The sequence below is a fragment of the Loxodonta africana genome, chromosome 9 (genome assembly GCF_030014295.1).
Source record: "Loxodonta africana isolate mLoxAfr1 chromosome 9, mLoxAfr1.hap2, whole genome shotgun sequence".
Taxonomy (NCBI): domain Eukaryota; kingdom Metazoa; phylum Chordata; class Mammalia; order Proboscidea; family Elephantidae; genus Loxodonta; species Loxodonta africana.
In genome coordinates, this window is record NC_087350.1 from 60794976 (window position 1) to 60808417 (window position 13442).

Below are 13442 nucleotides of genomic sequence, written 5' to 3' on the forward strand. Positions count from 1 at the left end.
TTGCCTGGGCTTAAGGAGACCCAAAGATCCTCCCGGTGAAATGCCAAACATTTCCACTTACAACTGAAGACCAAAAAAACCATACCCGTTGTCATCGAGTCGATTCTGACTCATAGCGACCCTATAGGACAAAGGAGAACTGCCCCATAGGGTTTCCAAGGAGCACCAGGTGGATTCGAACTGCTGACAATTGAGGAGCCTGGGGAGATCAAGAGAGCTGCCACAAAGAAGAGTGGCCTACACTGGGGGAGTGGCTTGCTCCGTATCTACACTGAATTCAAATTCAAGCCTCCTGACTCCTGATCCCGAACGTCTTGTGCAGCAATAAAAACCGTCCTCCACAATCCTTTAATCCATCTTTCATGTTTTTCAGGTTGGGCACACAAGCCCAGTGATGAAGGTACTTGCCTTCTAATAACTGGCATTGCAAGCTTCTATCAGAATCTACTCAGGGCTTCCGTATCAGTGTGCCATGTGACCTCAAGGCACCACTCTCCCTTGGCTTCTGTGCCCCATAACTGCCCCAGCCCACCTCCTCCATGCCTGTAAGTGACAGCATTGTGTTGTCTGGAGGTTTGATTTTCTTTGCAGGCCCCAGTGTTCAGTGATGCTTTGCCAAAGCAGCTGAACGAGCAGCACTTCCCCTGCAGCCCGTGCCAGCTCTGACAGACGTGCTGATTACCATTGGGAAACTGGCCTGATGGGGAACATTGAGACTAAAAGTAAAACATGGGGAGTTAGGCTTTTCACTGCCAGATCGTATATTACCGAGGTACAAACTGCCCAAAACTCTCCTAAGACAATTAGAGGAGGAACTGAAACTTGCATTTCCCAACGAAATTCTCCTCTTCCCACTTATCACTGAATGGTGTTGACAACTAAGGCTGGAAGCATGTTGGAGGTTCCAGGATTTGAAGGTTAGAAGGTCTGATGGTGAGGGGTAGAGTTATAGGGAGAAAGCTGACATTTATTGAGCATTTACTAGGTACTGAGTGCTTCTGATATGTCATCTCATTTCTTCTGACAACTGACAATGAGATAAATGTGACAATTTCCACTTGGAAACGGAGGATCACAGAAATAAAGTGACTTGCCCAGGTTCTCATAGTTAGTAAAAGACAAAACTGGGATTCAAAACTAGTTTTGTATCACTACCAAGGCAGTTGTTTTTATTGGGAAGTTGGCTCTATCTATTCAGCAGGGCTGTGTTATCCACTGTTATCCAGAGAGAGTCACACCTCAACTCTCCTATCTGAAGAAAGAAAACAATTGCAATGAGAAGGTTAAATGAAAAAACAGTTCATGAAGTGTCCAGAAAAGTACTGTGTATTTCCTTTTTTGCTTCTTCACTTCCTTTCTTCTTTCTTCCTTCCTTCCTCTTTCTCCTAAGCTTTTACCTTCACCAGCAGATCAGTAAGGACCATGGGAGCTGAAGCCTTCAGTCATCCAACAAGCATTTATTCAGTGCTTATAATATGCCTGGTACTGTTTTGTATGTTGGGGTCAAGGAAGTGGACAAAACCAACAAAACCTCTGCCCTCTTGAAGCTTATATTTTAGTGAGATAGAAAGACACACAAATTGTACTGAGAAAGCAGATTATTTGGTGTGTTCAAAGGTGGTAAGTGCTATGGGGAAAAATAAAGCAGGATAAGAAAGGAGAGAGAATAGTTTACAATCTTATGCTGGCTCCTCTTCTTCTCTTATCCCCCTATATTTTCTTCTTTCTCCACCTTTTTGAGTGCGATTCATATGATGCGGAAAAACCAGTTTGTACACCCTGAAGAGGCTTCTATGTGGATGCACTGTGATACTGCAAACTACAGCTGTTTCTACAGCTAGTCAAGGAGTAAAGGGTACAGAAGGGTGATTCATTTGGCTTCCAGCGAAGCAGAGAGGCTTCCAGAACACCAGAGACTACCAGCTTCTTTTCATACTGCCCTTGCCATCTGGGCAGTGCTTTGGGGGTACTCAACCATAGCACAAGCTTAGTGGGAAAAGAAGCTGTAAAAGACATGGGAAGCACACCCTCAACAAATCCTCCAAGAGAGATAAAATATCTGTAGAAAAAGTGTTGGGACTCCTAAAAAAAAAATTCCACATCAGCTATGCAAGTTGTAAATTGTGAAATGAAAGCCATGTTTTGTTTTGTGGCAGAATAATGTAAAAAATTGCAAAATGTTAATCAAGAGAGAAAATGCAAACCAGGAATGGAAATTCTGGGAGAAGGTGAGTAGGAGTTAGCAGCATGCCACTGTCAAGAGAAGAACCAGCAGGAACTGGTGACTCAGGACCATGGACATGCCCTCTCCACCCCCACCCCCACAACAAAGAAAATCCAGGAGGTGCAGACATTAAACTGTGCAGAATCAGTATTTCCATGCTCCAGCTGTAGCCACTACACTATACTATACCGTCTCCCAGAGTTTCCCCAGAGGGATTGAGCTCTAGTTGGCCCCAGTGGCAAGTGGTTTTATTGGCTTTCATCAACTCCGCGTCTCCCGTCCCCACTACCTGCCGGTATCTCCTGGGGAACTTGACTCAGGACATAGGTGAAAGCATTTCTGAGCCTGGGGTTCTCCGTAGAGGTAAGAGTGCTGATGTTAGAGATTAGGTTCCAAAATAACCGAGTACAGGGACCCCAGGTCCAAAGGACACACTCTGCTCCTGGCCCGACTTTCTTGGTCGTATGAAGTCTCCATGTCTCTCTGGTTGCTTCTTTCTTGTATATCTCAAAAGAGATTGACTCAAGATACAATGTGATCTTGTAGATTGAGTCCTGCTTCACTAACATAACTGCTGCTAATCCCACCTCATTAACACCATAGAGGTAGGATTTGCAACACACAAGAAAATCATGTCAGGTGACAAAATGGTGGACAATCACACAATACTGGGAATCATGGCCTAGCCAAGTTGGCCCACATTTTTGGGGGACGCAATTCAATCCATAACATTGGATGATCAGCCATCACACAGGTCCTCACAGGGTTCCCCTTGGAGAAAATAAGTATTTACTCTGTGCTTACTCTGGCTTTGGGTTTACACTGGTCATTTTTTAAAAATTCTCAACTGACCAGTGTGCACTAGTAAGCTTACTTTATAAATGAGGATATTGAGGCTCACAGATGTGAATTCTCTCACCTAATACCAAACAGTGGGTAAGGGGCAAAGCCAGGAATGGGGCACCAGTCTCTCCGATTCCATAGCTGGTGCTATTTTTCCTTAAACCATGCTGCAGGGAAAGGGAAATTTAAGACTGGAAGGGAAGAAAGGGGAACAAACAAAATAATTAAGAAAAAAAAAGTTGTTTTGATCACTGTCATGGATTGAATTGTGTTTCCTCAAAATACGTGTATCAATTTGCCTGGGCCACGATTCCCAGTATTGTGTGATTGTCCACCATTTTGTCATCTGGTGTGATTTCCTGTGAGTTGTAAATCCTATCCCTATGATGTTAATGAGATGGATTAGTGGCAGTCACATTGATGAGATCCACAAGATTAGATTGTGTCTTAAGCCAATCTCTTTGGAGATATAAAAGAGAGAAATAAGTAGAGGGACATGTGGACCTCACACCACCAAGACAGCAGCGCTGGGAGCAGAGCATGTTCTTTGAGCCTGAGGTTCCTGTGTTGAGAAGCATCTAGGCCAGAGGAAGACTGACGACAAGGACCTTCCTCCAGAGCCAACAGAGAGAGAGAGAGCCTTCCCCTGAAGCTGGCACCATGAATTTGGACTTCTAGCCTACTAGACTGTGAGAGAATAAACTTCTGTTTGTTGAAACCATCCACATGTGGTATTTCTGTTACAGCAGCACTAGACGACTAAGACAGTCACCTCTTTAACTCCTGGTTTGAAAAGACAGGCAAAGGAGGTAGCATTAACAACCTCGAGAGAGTTAGCAAGACTTTTTCCCAGTTCTTGCTCCAGCATATCCAGGCAAAAGCCTTAGACCTGAAATTTGTGCACCAGATGGAGCTCAGGACTCAGCTGCATGAAATGTCAATTGGTTCTAGAGGGTGAATGTGGCAACTTGTATTTTTAAAAGAAGAGCAAAGTTGGGATCAACAACTAACAAAATGATGGTCCTCCTAGGGCTTCATCTACACAGCAGGGGTCACCCCCCAACCCCCATAGTCAGCAGAGAAGCAATGGCAGAAGGGTCTGAATCACTTTGATTAAGAATTATTATTAGCCACAATGAGGGCTGTAATAATCAATGCTAATTTATACACCTCTCTTTCCCAAGGGCCTTTGATTGAGAGAAGCATGATTTCCTAGTCTGGAGTTATTAATACACCCCACATCTGGGCAAGTAGGGCTGAGAGAAGGACTCAGATGGCCTAGAAGTTGGAGAGTTTACAATTTCCACTGGTCACATCATCTCCCTCCGATCTAAATTCTTAGAGCACTCAAATGAAATGCTTAAAGCTTTTTATTCAAATTTTTGTGGGTTAAAAATGAGGGGACCCACGGGATGTACCATATTTTTAAGCAAACAACGTGAACCTTCTATGTTTCTTTGCCCACCATGCCCTTCCCATCGCCCCCCCCACCCCAGGTATTTTCATAAGCACCACAATGCCAATTTTTTTTACATGCTTCTGTAAAAAAAAAAAAAAGCATAGCACTCTTATGAAAATACCTCATGCAAGGAAGCACGATAGGCAAACTAACGTAGAAGGCACATGTTATTTGTGTAAAAATACAGTGTATTAGAAGTGTTTCCTTCCTTTCTTTTGGGGCAGTTTAATGGCGTTAATAGGTCTTTTGTTCATTATTTAAACTAAACATTTACTGAGTGTTTCTTTCCTTCACCAATGCATCCAACCAGCCAGTCAATACATTTTACTGACTCTTACTATGTTCCAGGTCCTGTGCTTGCTGATAGAAAATATAAAAGGACTAGACACAACCATGCACTGAAGGGACTCACAGTTAGTCAAGTAGGTTTTCCTAACCTTTTGTAGTCTTGAGGTCCATTTGAAAATTTGACAAAATTATTGGTATCGCCAATCCCCAAAATGCTCAAAAGTCATCATACATAATATCACATCTAGGGAAATTCAGCAAGTCCCTTCCTACCCTTCAGAAGCCCACTCATGCACACCCTATAGAATGATAGACCCCAAGGTGAGACCTTATGCTCAAGTGAGATAGTATTTTTGGTCTTTGATAGAGGGGCAATGTTGCTCCTGATAAACCAAGCTAAGGAGAGGGTTCGGGCACTTCTGAGAATTGTGTGGAATGTGGGAATCTAATGTTCAACTAGAAATCAGGAGCATTCATCCCAATAATGCCACCAACTTGCTGTGTGATTTTGTACAAGTTTCTTCCTCTCACTGGCCCTCAGTTTTCCCACCTTTCCAATGATCCAGTTAGTGTTGATAAGCTCTAAGGACACTGCCAGTCCAGACATTCTAAGATTCCCAGGCCAGCCTCTTACTCATTTCCAAAATCTGGCCTCTTCTCCAACATGCCAGACTCTGTTTTATTCAGTTCCATATTTCTAGTGTCTATCCCAGATGGATACCATTAAATGCTTCCAGTCCACATCCGTTCCTCTCACCCCAGCTAGCCCTTCTTAAGGGCTAGCAGTTGGCTTTGGAGAAAGGCAGACTTGGCTTCCAATGTGGACTCTACCACTGACTAATAGTGCAGCCTTGGGTAAGTTCTTTAAACCCTGTGAGGTTCAGTTTCGTCCTCTGTGAAAACGGGAATGATATTAACACTTACCTCTTCGGCTTAATGGGATCTAATCATATGGAGAACTAGTCAACTCAGTTCCAAATGTCACTCTCTTTTCATTTTCTTTGTCTCCCAATTTCTTTCTTTTTTCTTCCTTGCAAAGTTAGAAAAGATCCTGGAGGGAGATTTCACTGTGTTCTCTACCTACACTCTATTTTTTCCCTAGTTGCACAGCAAGGCAGTTTCCATACATACATTTTGTGGAAACAAATCAGGAGCACATAAAAAACCCCATTCAAACTTAGTGTTTGGGGCCCAGAAGGAAGGCCTGGAAGCCATCTGTTGGCTTCCCACAAAGAAACAAGCTTGGCCAAGTCAAAGGGCCCCAATACCTTTCAACTGCGCGGGGTGACGGCACTGGAAGGAGCACTTGCTGCCAAATGTGGTACCCTCAAGGCAAGAGAAGGTGGCGGCATACACGTGGTGCTGGTCTGGTATGCCACAGTCCACTGGCTCGCACACCACCTGCTTGTTCCACTTGCCTTCAGTGCAGGTCACTGTGACTCTGGGTCCTGTCTGAAAGACAGATATGGGCACAGTGAGGGGTGTCAGGCTGAGCCCCAGATGTGAGGAAATGTCCTTGTCCCCTAGGCTACGGCTCAGAGTCTTGTCCAGGCCCTAGTAGACCAATACTTAGTACTTAACTTTAGTTTATTTCTAATGATCCCAACAACTGTATGCATTAGGTATTTTGGTTCCCATTTTACAGTTGTGGAAACTGAGCCTCAGAGACATTGCATAATTAGCCCCAAGTTACACAGCTGAAAAGAGACTAAAGGGAAACTGAACCCATAGTCTATGCTCTCAATTGCTACCTATAGAGTTTTCCAGATTATTACTTCAATTTTATTGATGACAATCTTGACACCCGGAGACCTCACAGGGCGTGATGGTTTCGACTCTGAAACATGGTGCAGCTGTAGGCACTTTGTATCTTTGCATTTTTTCTTGGCTCTAGAGGAGCTTAAAGGAGCCAGTTGTAGCGTTTGGCACAGAGTGGGCAACACTCTGGGATACAGGAGACCTGGATGCTTGTCCTCTCTGCTATGAGACCACAGGTAAGTTCCTCTCATTGTGTTATTTCTCCCATTGTTAAATGGGTAGATTAAACCCAAAGATTGCTCAAAGAGCTTCTCCCTGCTTTGAGATTTGATGGTTCAGTAGTCAAGAGAGGCAGACATGAAGAAGGAACAAGGCTGGAAAAAGTGAAAGGAGAGATAAGGATGTGTACCAAACTAGAAGATGATAGCACTGTGTAGGTGGGAGGGTGAGGCCACACTATGGAGCCAAGGGAGGGACAGTCATCAGCAGCCTAGATACTGCCATTCACGGAGACCACCAAATCCCAAGGGACAGGGGATGCCAAATGTTGATGTGGGATTTTAAAACCAGAAGACATTTTCCCTTCTCAAGCACACATCAAAGGGAGTAGAGGTCCCTCACTGCCAAAGCAGCCTAATTGTTTCCACAGGAGTTCAGACCTGCCATGTCTGATGCACGGCAGTAGGTGTCTAAGATAAGCAGTCAAGGTCCCCAGAGCTCCCAAATGGGAAGCTATTCAAGTGCAGAAGCTGTGTACAAGTAGGCATTTCCAGCAATAAGGAATGTGCCTTGTATGCTTGGTAGCATGGAGGAGAAGTCTTCTGGCTAGGCCCCACAGAAGGCTACATCTAATGACACAGTGCTGGAATCCTAAAACCTCAGGGCTGGATGGGCCATTAAACTGCTTTCTTGTCCCAGTGCTCCATGTCCCATCTGAGACCTCACAACAACATCCGGCTGAAGCAACATTCAGCCGCATCTCTCAAATCCACTCACTGACATCACCCTTGCTCAGGACATATTCCCTCTTCCATGAATGCCTTTGATAACCTCCCAAGGGGTCTCCCTACTGCCTGTTTTACTGCTAGACTGTAATCCACCCCCAAATGTACAGCCAGAAGATCCTTTGTCTACCATGATCTGACCATGTCACTTCCTTCGACAGCATCCTGTTGTCCTTAAAATAAACTTCAAACATCCTGACCAGGTTGATGGGCTCTTCATGGGTGGCCCCTGCTTACCTCTTCAGCCTCACCTCTTGGGTGATGTCAGGGAAAGAGAATTCTCTGGCTGCGGCAGCTCTTTCTCACCAATAGGTTTCCACGTACAATTCCTGCCTGTTTCCAGAGCACGTATTCCTTCCCTCTCCCCTCCCTATCCTTCCCAACACACACTCTATCTAGTTTGCCTACCTATCTAGTTCTCAGTTTTCTTGCTGCTTCTTTCAGGCAGCTTTCCTGGAGTTCCCCTGTACTTAGACAGCACCCTGCACTTCCCTTTACAGTGTTTAACATACTGTGAGGTTATTACTCATTAATAGCCTCTTCCCTCCTCCTAACGTCTTAATGACATTCTTTTCTCTAGCACATAGTATGATGTCTGGTTCACAGTGAACAGATGCTTTGCAGTGAATGAACACTTCACTTACAGAGGCTTGCCTCTTCCTAAAGCCATCCATTCAATTGTGACATGGTTCTGATTGTCAGGGTTTTACTCCAAAATGCTTGGGCCCACGGTATTCCAGATTTGCACCCTACACAAAGTATCTATCTATCCTTTCATCTATCCACTCATCCACCTACCCACCCATCCACCCATCTACCCATCCCCTCAACCACCAACCATCTAACCACCCATCCACCCACTTATCCATCCATCCTTCCATCATCCATCCATCCATCTTCTCATTCATTCTAAAATATTTATTCAGCATCCACTATGTGGCAGCACTATTCTAACTGCTGGAAATTTGGTAGAGAACAGCATCGACATCTAGCCAGCCTTCCTTTGGCTGAGAAAGGGGCTCTGATCCCAGCACCTGCACACACCTGGCTCTTGATCAGCTCGTCATCCCGCTGTATCTGGAGCACGTAGCCTGTCCGACATCTCACGGTACACTGGGCACCATGGTAGCGGTCACTGCTGGAGCAGTTGAGAGAAGCATTCTCCACAGCCAGCTCTGGGCAGTCAGTGGCCTCACAGGCGAAGTGCACACAGCTGGGGAGGGAAGAAACAAGAGGGTAAGAGGGCGTTTTCTCAGCAGGGCAACTACACTCCAACTGAACAATGAATGATAAGGGTCTCACTCTCCAAAACCTTAGGGGGCTCAGAATGAAAAGTAGAAGGAGAGCTGGCTTGGGCAAAGAAGACTCTGGAGGTGGTAGTTAAAGTTTACCATCAAGAGCACAAACCAAGGTTCAAATCCTGCCAGTTGACAACTTAGCATGTTATCAAGCTTCAATCCTTTCAGAGCCTCAGTTTTTCCATATGTGAAAATGGGGTCATGATGATAATATCAAGTATTTATTGTACTTCTTCTCTGCCAGTCACTAAGTTGAATGAAAGCCTCTCCATATTTTATAACAGAGCCCACTCTCAAGGGATATTGTAAAAATTAAATTAGCTAGTTCAGGAAAAGCACACAACAGAATCTCTGGCACATATTAAGCACTCAGTACATAGTAGCTAATGTTATGAAACCACCATCCATCTGACTGTTGTATACTATGGTAGCTGTGTGTTGCTTGAGCATGTAGCATGTTGTTCTATGTTTGTTGCTATGATGCTGGAAGCTATGCCCCAGTAATTTAATTCAAATACCAGTAGGGTCACTCATAATGGACAGGTTTCAGTGGAAATTCCAGACTAAGGCAGACTAGAAAGAAAGGTCTGGAGATCTACTCCTGAAAATTAGTCAATAAAAACCCTAGGGATCACAACAGAATGTTGTCCTATATAGATGATGAGCCCCCTTCATTGGAAGGCACTCAAAACACACAGTGGCTGCAACAATGGACTGGAGCATACCAGTAAATGTGATGATGGCACAGGACTAGGCAATGCTTCATTCTGTTACACATGTTGTCACCATGAATCAGAGCCAACTTGGTGACAACTAAGGACAACAACAAATGTTATCAATAAATCTCAGCTCTGTTACCTGTAAGCTGTGTGACCTTGGGCAAGGTTGCTCTGTGAGCATCAGTGTACTCTCAAGTTCTGCCAATATCATAGAGCCATGAAACTCAACTGAAGTGAGAGATGTGGAAGGTCTTTAAACACAGTGAAGTGATTCATAAATTGTTGGAAAAGTGGCATGGGGAACATGCATTGCTTCTTGCTGCAGCTCCCATTCCCTTCTCTGAATTCTTTCTATTCTTCAGCCCAAGTTACATGTAAATTTCTACAGGAAGCATGCCCTCATTGCCCCAGGTGAGCTCCCCTCCAGGTGACCTATTCCCCTTTCTCTAACAATGTTGCTTCATGCTTCAGGTATGGAAAACATAGGTCCAGCGTACCTACCATGTGCTGGAATGTGTGTGAATCCTTACAGATGCAAATAGAAACATGTTCCCTGTGCTTGGATGCTCTTTCCCCTTATATTATAGTTATGCAGATACTCGGTACTATTAGTTACTGTTCTCTGCTTGCTCATATACATGAGCTCACTCCATCTCACAACAACCCTATGAGCTAAGTGTTACTTATTTTACAGTTGGAAAAACTGGAGCTAAGCAAGATCAGGTTACCTATTTAAGTGTGCATAGCTAGTTGGTGGCAGAGCTGTAATTCCCACCCAGATGTGAGACTCCAAAATCCTCGTTGTTAACCCCACCTCAAACTCCTGGACTACAACTTCCTTGAGGGTAGAGATAATGCCTGTTTCATTTTTGCTTATTTCACATTGCCAATAAAAATACCTTGCATAGCAGACGTTTCCTAAATAGCAATAAATACACGATGGCAATGTCTTGCAATAGCTCTTAATTTTTGCTACGGGTTGAGGTGCTGTTTCCTAACACTGAAAGCTTCTAGGTGACCGTTCTGTAACTTCTGCCTCTCTGACTGTGTCTAACCCAACACCTGGGAGATAGTACATACATGATGGAGATAGCTATATTTGCATCCAGAGCCTCAAAGATCTTATTTTTCTGTTTCTTTCTAGGAAGCAGGCAATAATTGGTGGCCTAATAAGTTTAATTTAGAGACCATCTGAAGAACAGATTTGACGCATTGAACACCAGTGACCGAAGACCAGACAAGTTGTGGAATGACATCAAGAACATCATACATGAAAAAAGCAAGAGGTCATTGAAAAGAAGGAAAAGACCAAGACAGATGTCAGAAGAGACTCTGAAACTTGCTCTCGAACGTCGAGCAGCTAAAGCAAAAGGAAGAATTGATGAAATAAAAGAACTGAACAGAAGATTTCAAAGGGTCTCTCGAGAAGACAAAGTAAAGTATTATAATGACATGTGCAAAGAGCTGGAGATGGAAAACCAAAAGGGAAGAACACGCTCGGCATTTCTCAAGCTGAAAGAATTGAAGAAAAAATTCAAGCCCCAAGTTGCAATAGTGAAGGATTCCATGGGGAGAATATTAAATGACGCAGGAAGCAACAAAAGAAGATGGAAGGAATACACAGAATCATTATACCAAAAAGAATTAGCCGATGTTCAACCATTTCAAGAGGTGGCATATGATCAGGAACCAATGGTACCGAAGAAAGAAGTCCAAGCTGCTCTGAAGGCATTGGCGAAAAACAAGGCTCCAGGAATTGATGGAATATCAATTGAGATGTTTCAACAAACAGATGTAGCGCTGGAGGTGCTCACTTGTCTGTGCCAAGAAATATGGAAGACAGCTACCTGGCCAACTGACTGGAAGAGATCCGTATTTATCCCTATTCCCAAGAAAAGTGATCCAACTGAATATGGAAATTATAGAACAATATCATTAATATCACACACAAGCAAAATTCTGCTGAAGATCATTCAAACACGGCTGCAGCAGTATATCGACAGGGAACTGCCAGAAATTAATGCTGGTTTTAGAAGAGAACGTGGAACCAGGGATATCATTGCTGATGTCAGATGGATCCTGGCTGAAAGCAGAGAATACCAGAAGGATGTTTACCTGTGTTTTATTGACTATGCAAAGCATTCGACGGTGTGGATCATAACAAACTATGGATAACTTTGCGAAGAATGGGAATTCCAGAACACTTAATTGTGCTCATGAGGAACCTTTACATAGATCAAGAGGAGGTTGTTCGTACAGAACAAGGGGATACTGATTGGTTTAAAGTCAGGAAGGTGTGCGTCCGGGTTGTATTATTTCACCATACCTATTTAATCTGTATGCTGAGCAAATAACCCGAGAAGCTGGACTATATGAAGAACGGGGCATCAGAATTGGAGAAAGATTCATTAACAACCTGCACTATGCAGACGACACAACCTTGCTTGCTGAAAGTGAAGAGGATTTGAAGCACTTACTAATGAAGATCAAAGACCACAGCCTTCAGTATGGATTGCACCTCAACATAAAAAAAGGAAACAAAAATCCTCACAACTGGACCGATGAGCAACATCATGATAAACAGAGAAAAGATTGAAGTTGTCAAGGATTTCATTTTACTTGGATCCACAATCAGCAGCCACGGAAGCAACAGTTAAGAAATCAAAAGACACATTGCATTGGGTAAATCTGCTGCAAAGACCTCTTCAAAGTTTTGAAAAGCAAAGATGTCACCTTGAAGACTACGGTGTGCCTCACCCAAGCCATGGTATTTTCAATGACATCATATGCATGTGAAAGCTGGACAATGAATAAAGAAGACCAAAGAATTGACGCCTTTGAATTGTGGTGTTGGTGAAGAATATTGAATATACCATGGCCTGCCAAAAGAACAAACAAATCTGTCTTAGAAGAAGTGCAACCAGAATGCTCCTTAGAAGCAAGGATGGCAAGACTGCATCTTACATACTTTGGACATGTTGTCAGGAGGGATCAGTCCCTGGAGAAGGATACTATGCTTGGCAGAGTACAGGGTCAGCAGAAAAGAGGAAGACCTTCAACGAGGTGGACTGACACAGAGGCTGCAACAATGGGCTCAAGCATAGCAACGATTGTAAGGATGGCTCAGGACCGGGCAGTGTTTCATTCTGTTGTGCATAGGGTCGCTATGAGTCCGAACCAACTCGATGGCACCTAACAATAACAACAATAAGCTTAAGAAGAAATTCTCAGTTTTTTCTTGGTACCAGTTTCAGGATTCCCCAGGAAACCTGGTCACTTGTCTCCATGCTCTGTCATCTGCTAAAAGTATGGTGAGGCATAAGGGGGTAGGGCTGGAGAGCTAAAAGCCTCCCCAATGTATCACACACAAATTCACATTTTAAAATATCCCCCAAAAGACAAGCCTTTAATTTAGGTATCAGGCCAGCACTGAGGTGGGCTTTGCACCCCCTACTTTGCCCCTTCTGAAATGCCAGACAACAACGGTTAAGTAACACTTCTTGAGATGTTCAGACTCTTCCTTCCCTTCCTGCACCTGACAACCTCAGGATTGGGCCATGTGGAGACCTCGAAGAGGCTGTAACTCTGGAGTCAATGCAAGGGCTTTGACACCAAACAATGCATCTGTTCACGCTGTGTAAGCACTGGGGGAAAGAGCCACATGGTTCCAATTTAAACAGATTTACTCTGTAAGCTACCAGCTTCCAAGCTGGTCTTCTAACCTATGCCTTACAGTTTGGTCATTCTCACTCTGCACTCCCAGAAGGCACATGAGCTCCCATCTTAGGACGACCCAGGTGGCTCTGGAAGCCCTTGGGAAAAATGACTTTTAAGGTCAAAGTGGGCCCT

General features: G+C 44.0%; 1 protein-coding gene across 1 annotated transcript in view; it reads right to left on the reverse strand.

Moving 5' to 3' along the window:
* Window positions 1-13442, reverse strand: part of PAPPA (pappalysin 1) — a 279318-nt gene that overhangs the window by 49293 nt on the left and 216583 nt on the right. Inside the window, exons 14-15 of the mRNA XM_064291557.1 lie at window positions 8621-8789; window positions 6083-6266 (exon numbers count right to left, since the gene is read on the reverse strand). Of these exons, the coding sequence (XP_064147627.1) occupies window positions 6083-6266; window positions 8621-8789 (353 nt within the window). The remainder of the gene's footprint in view (window positions 1-6082; window positions 6267-8620; window positions 8790-13442) is intronic.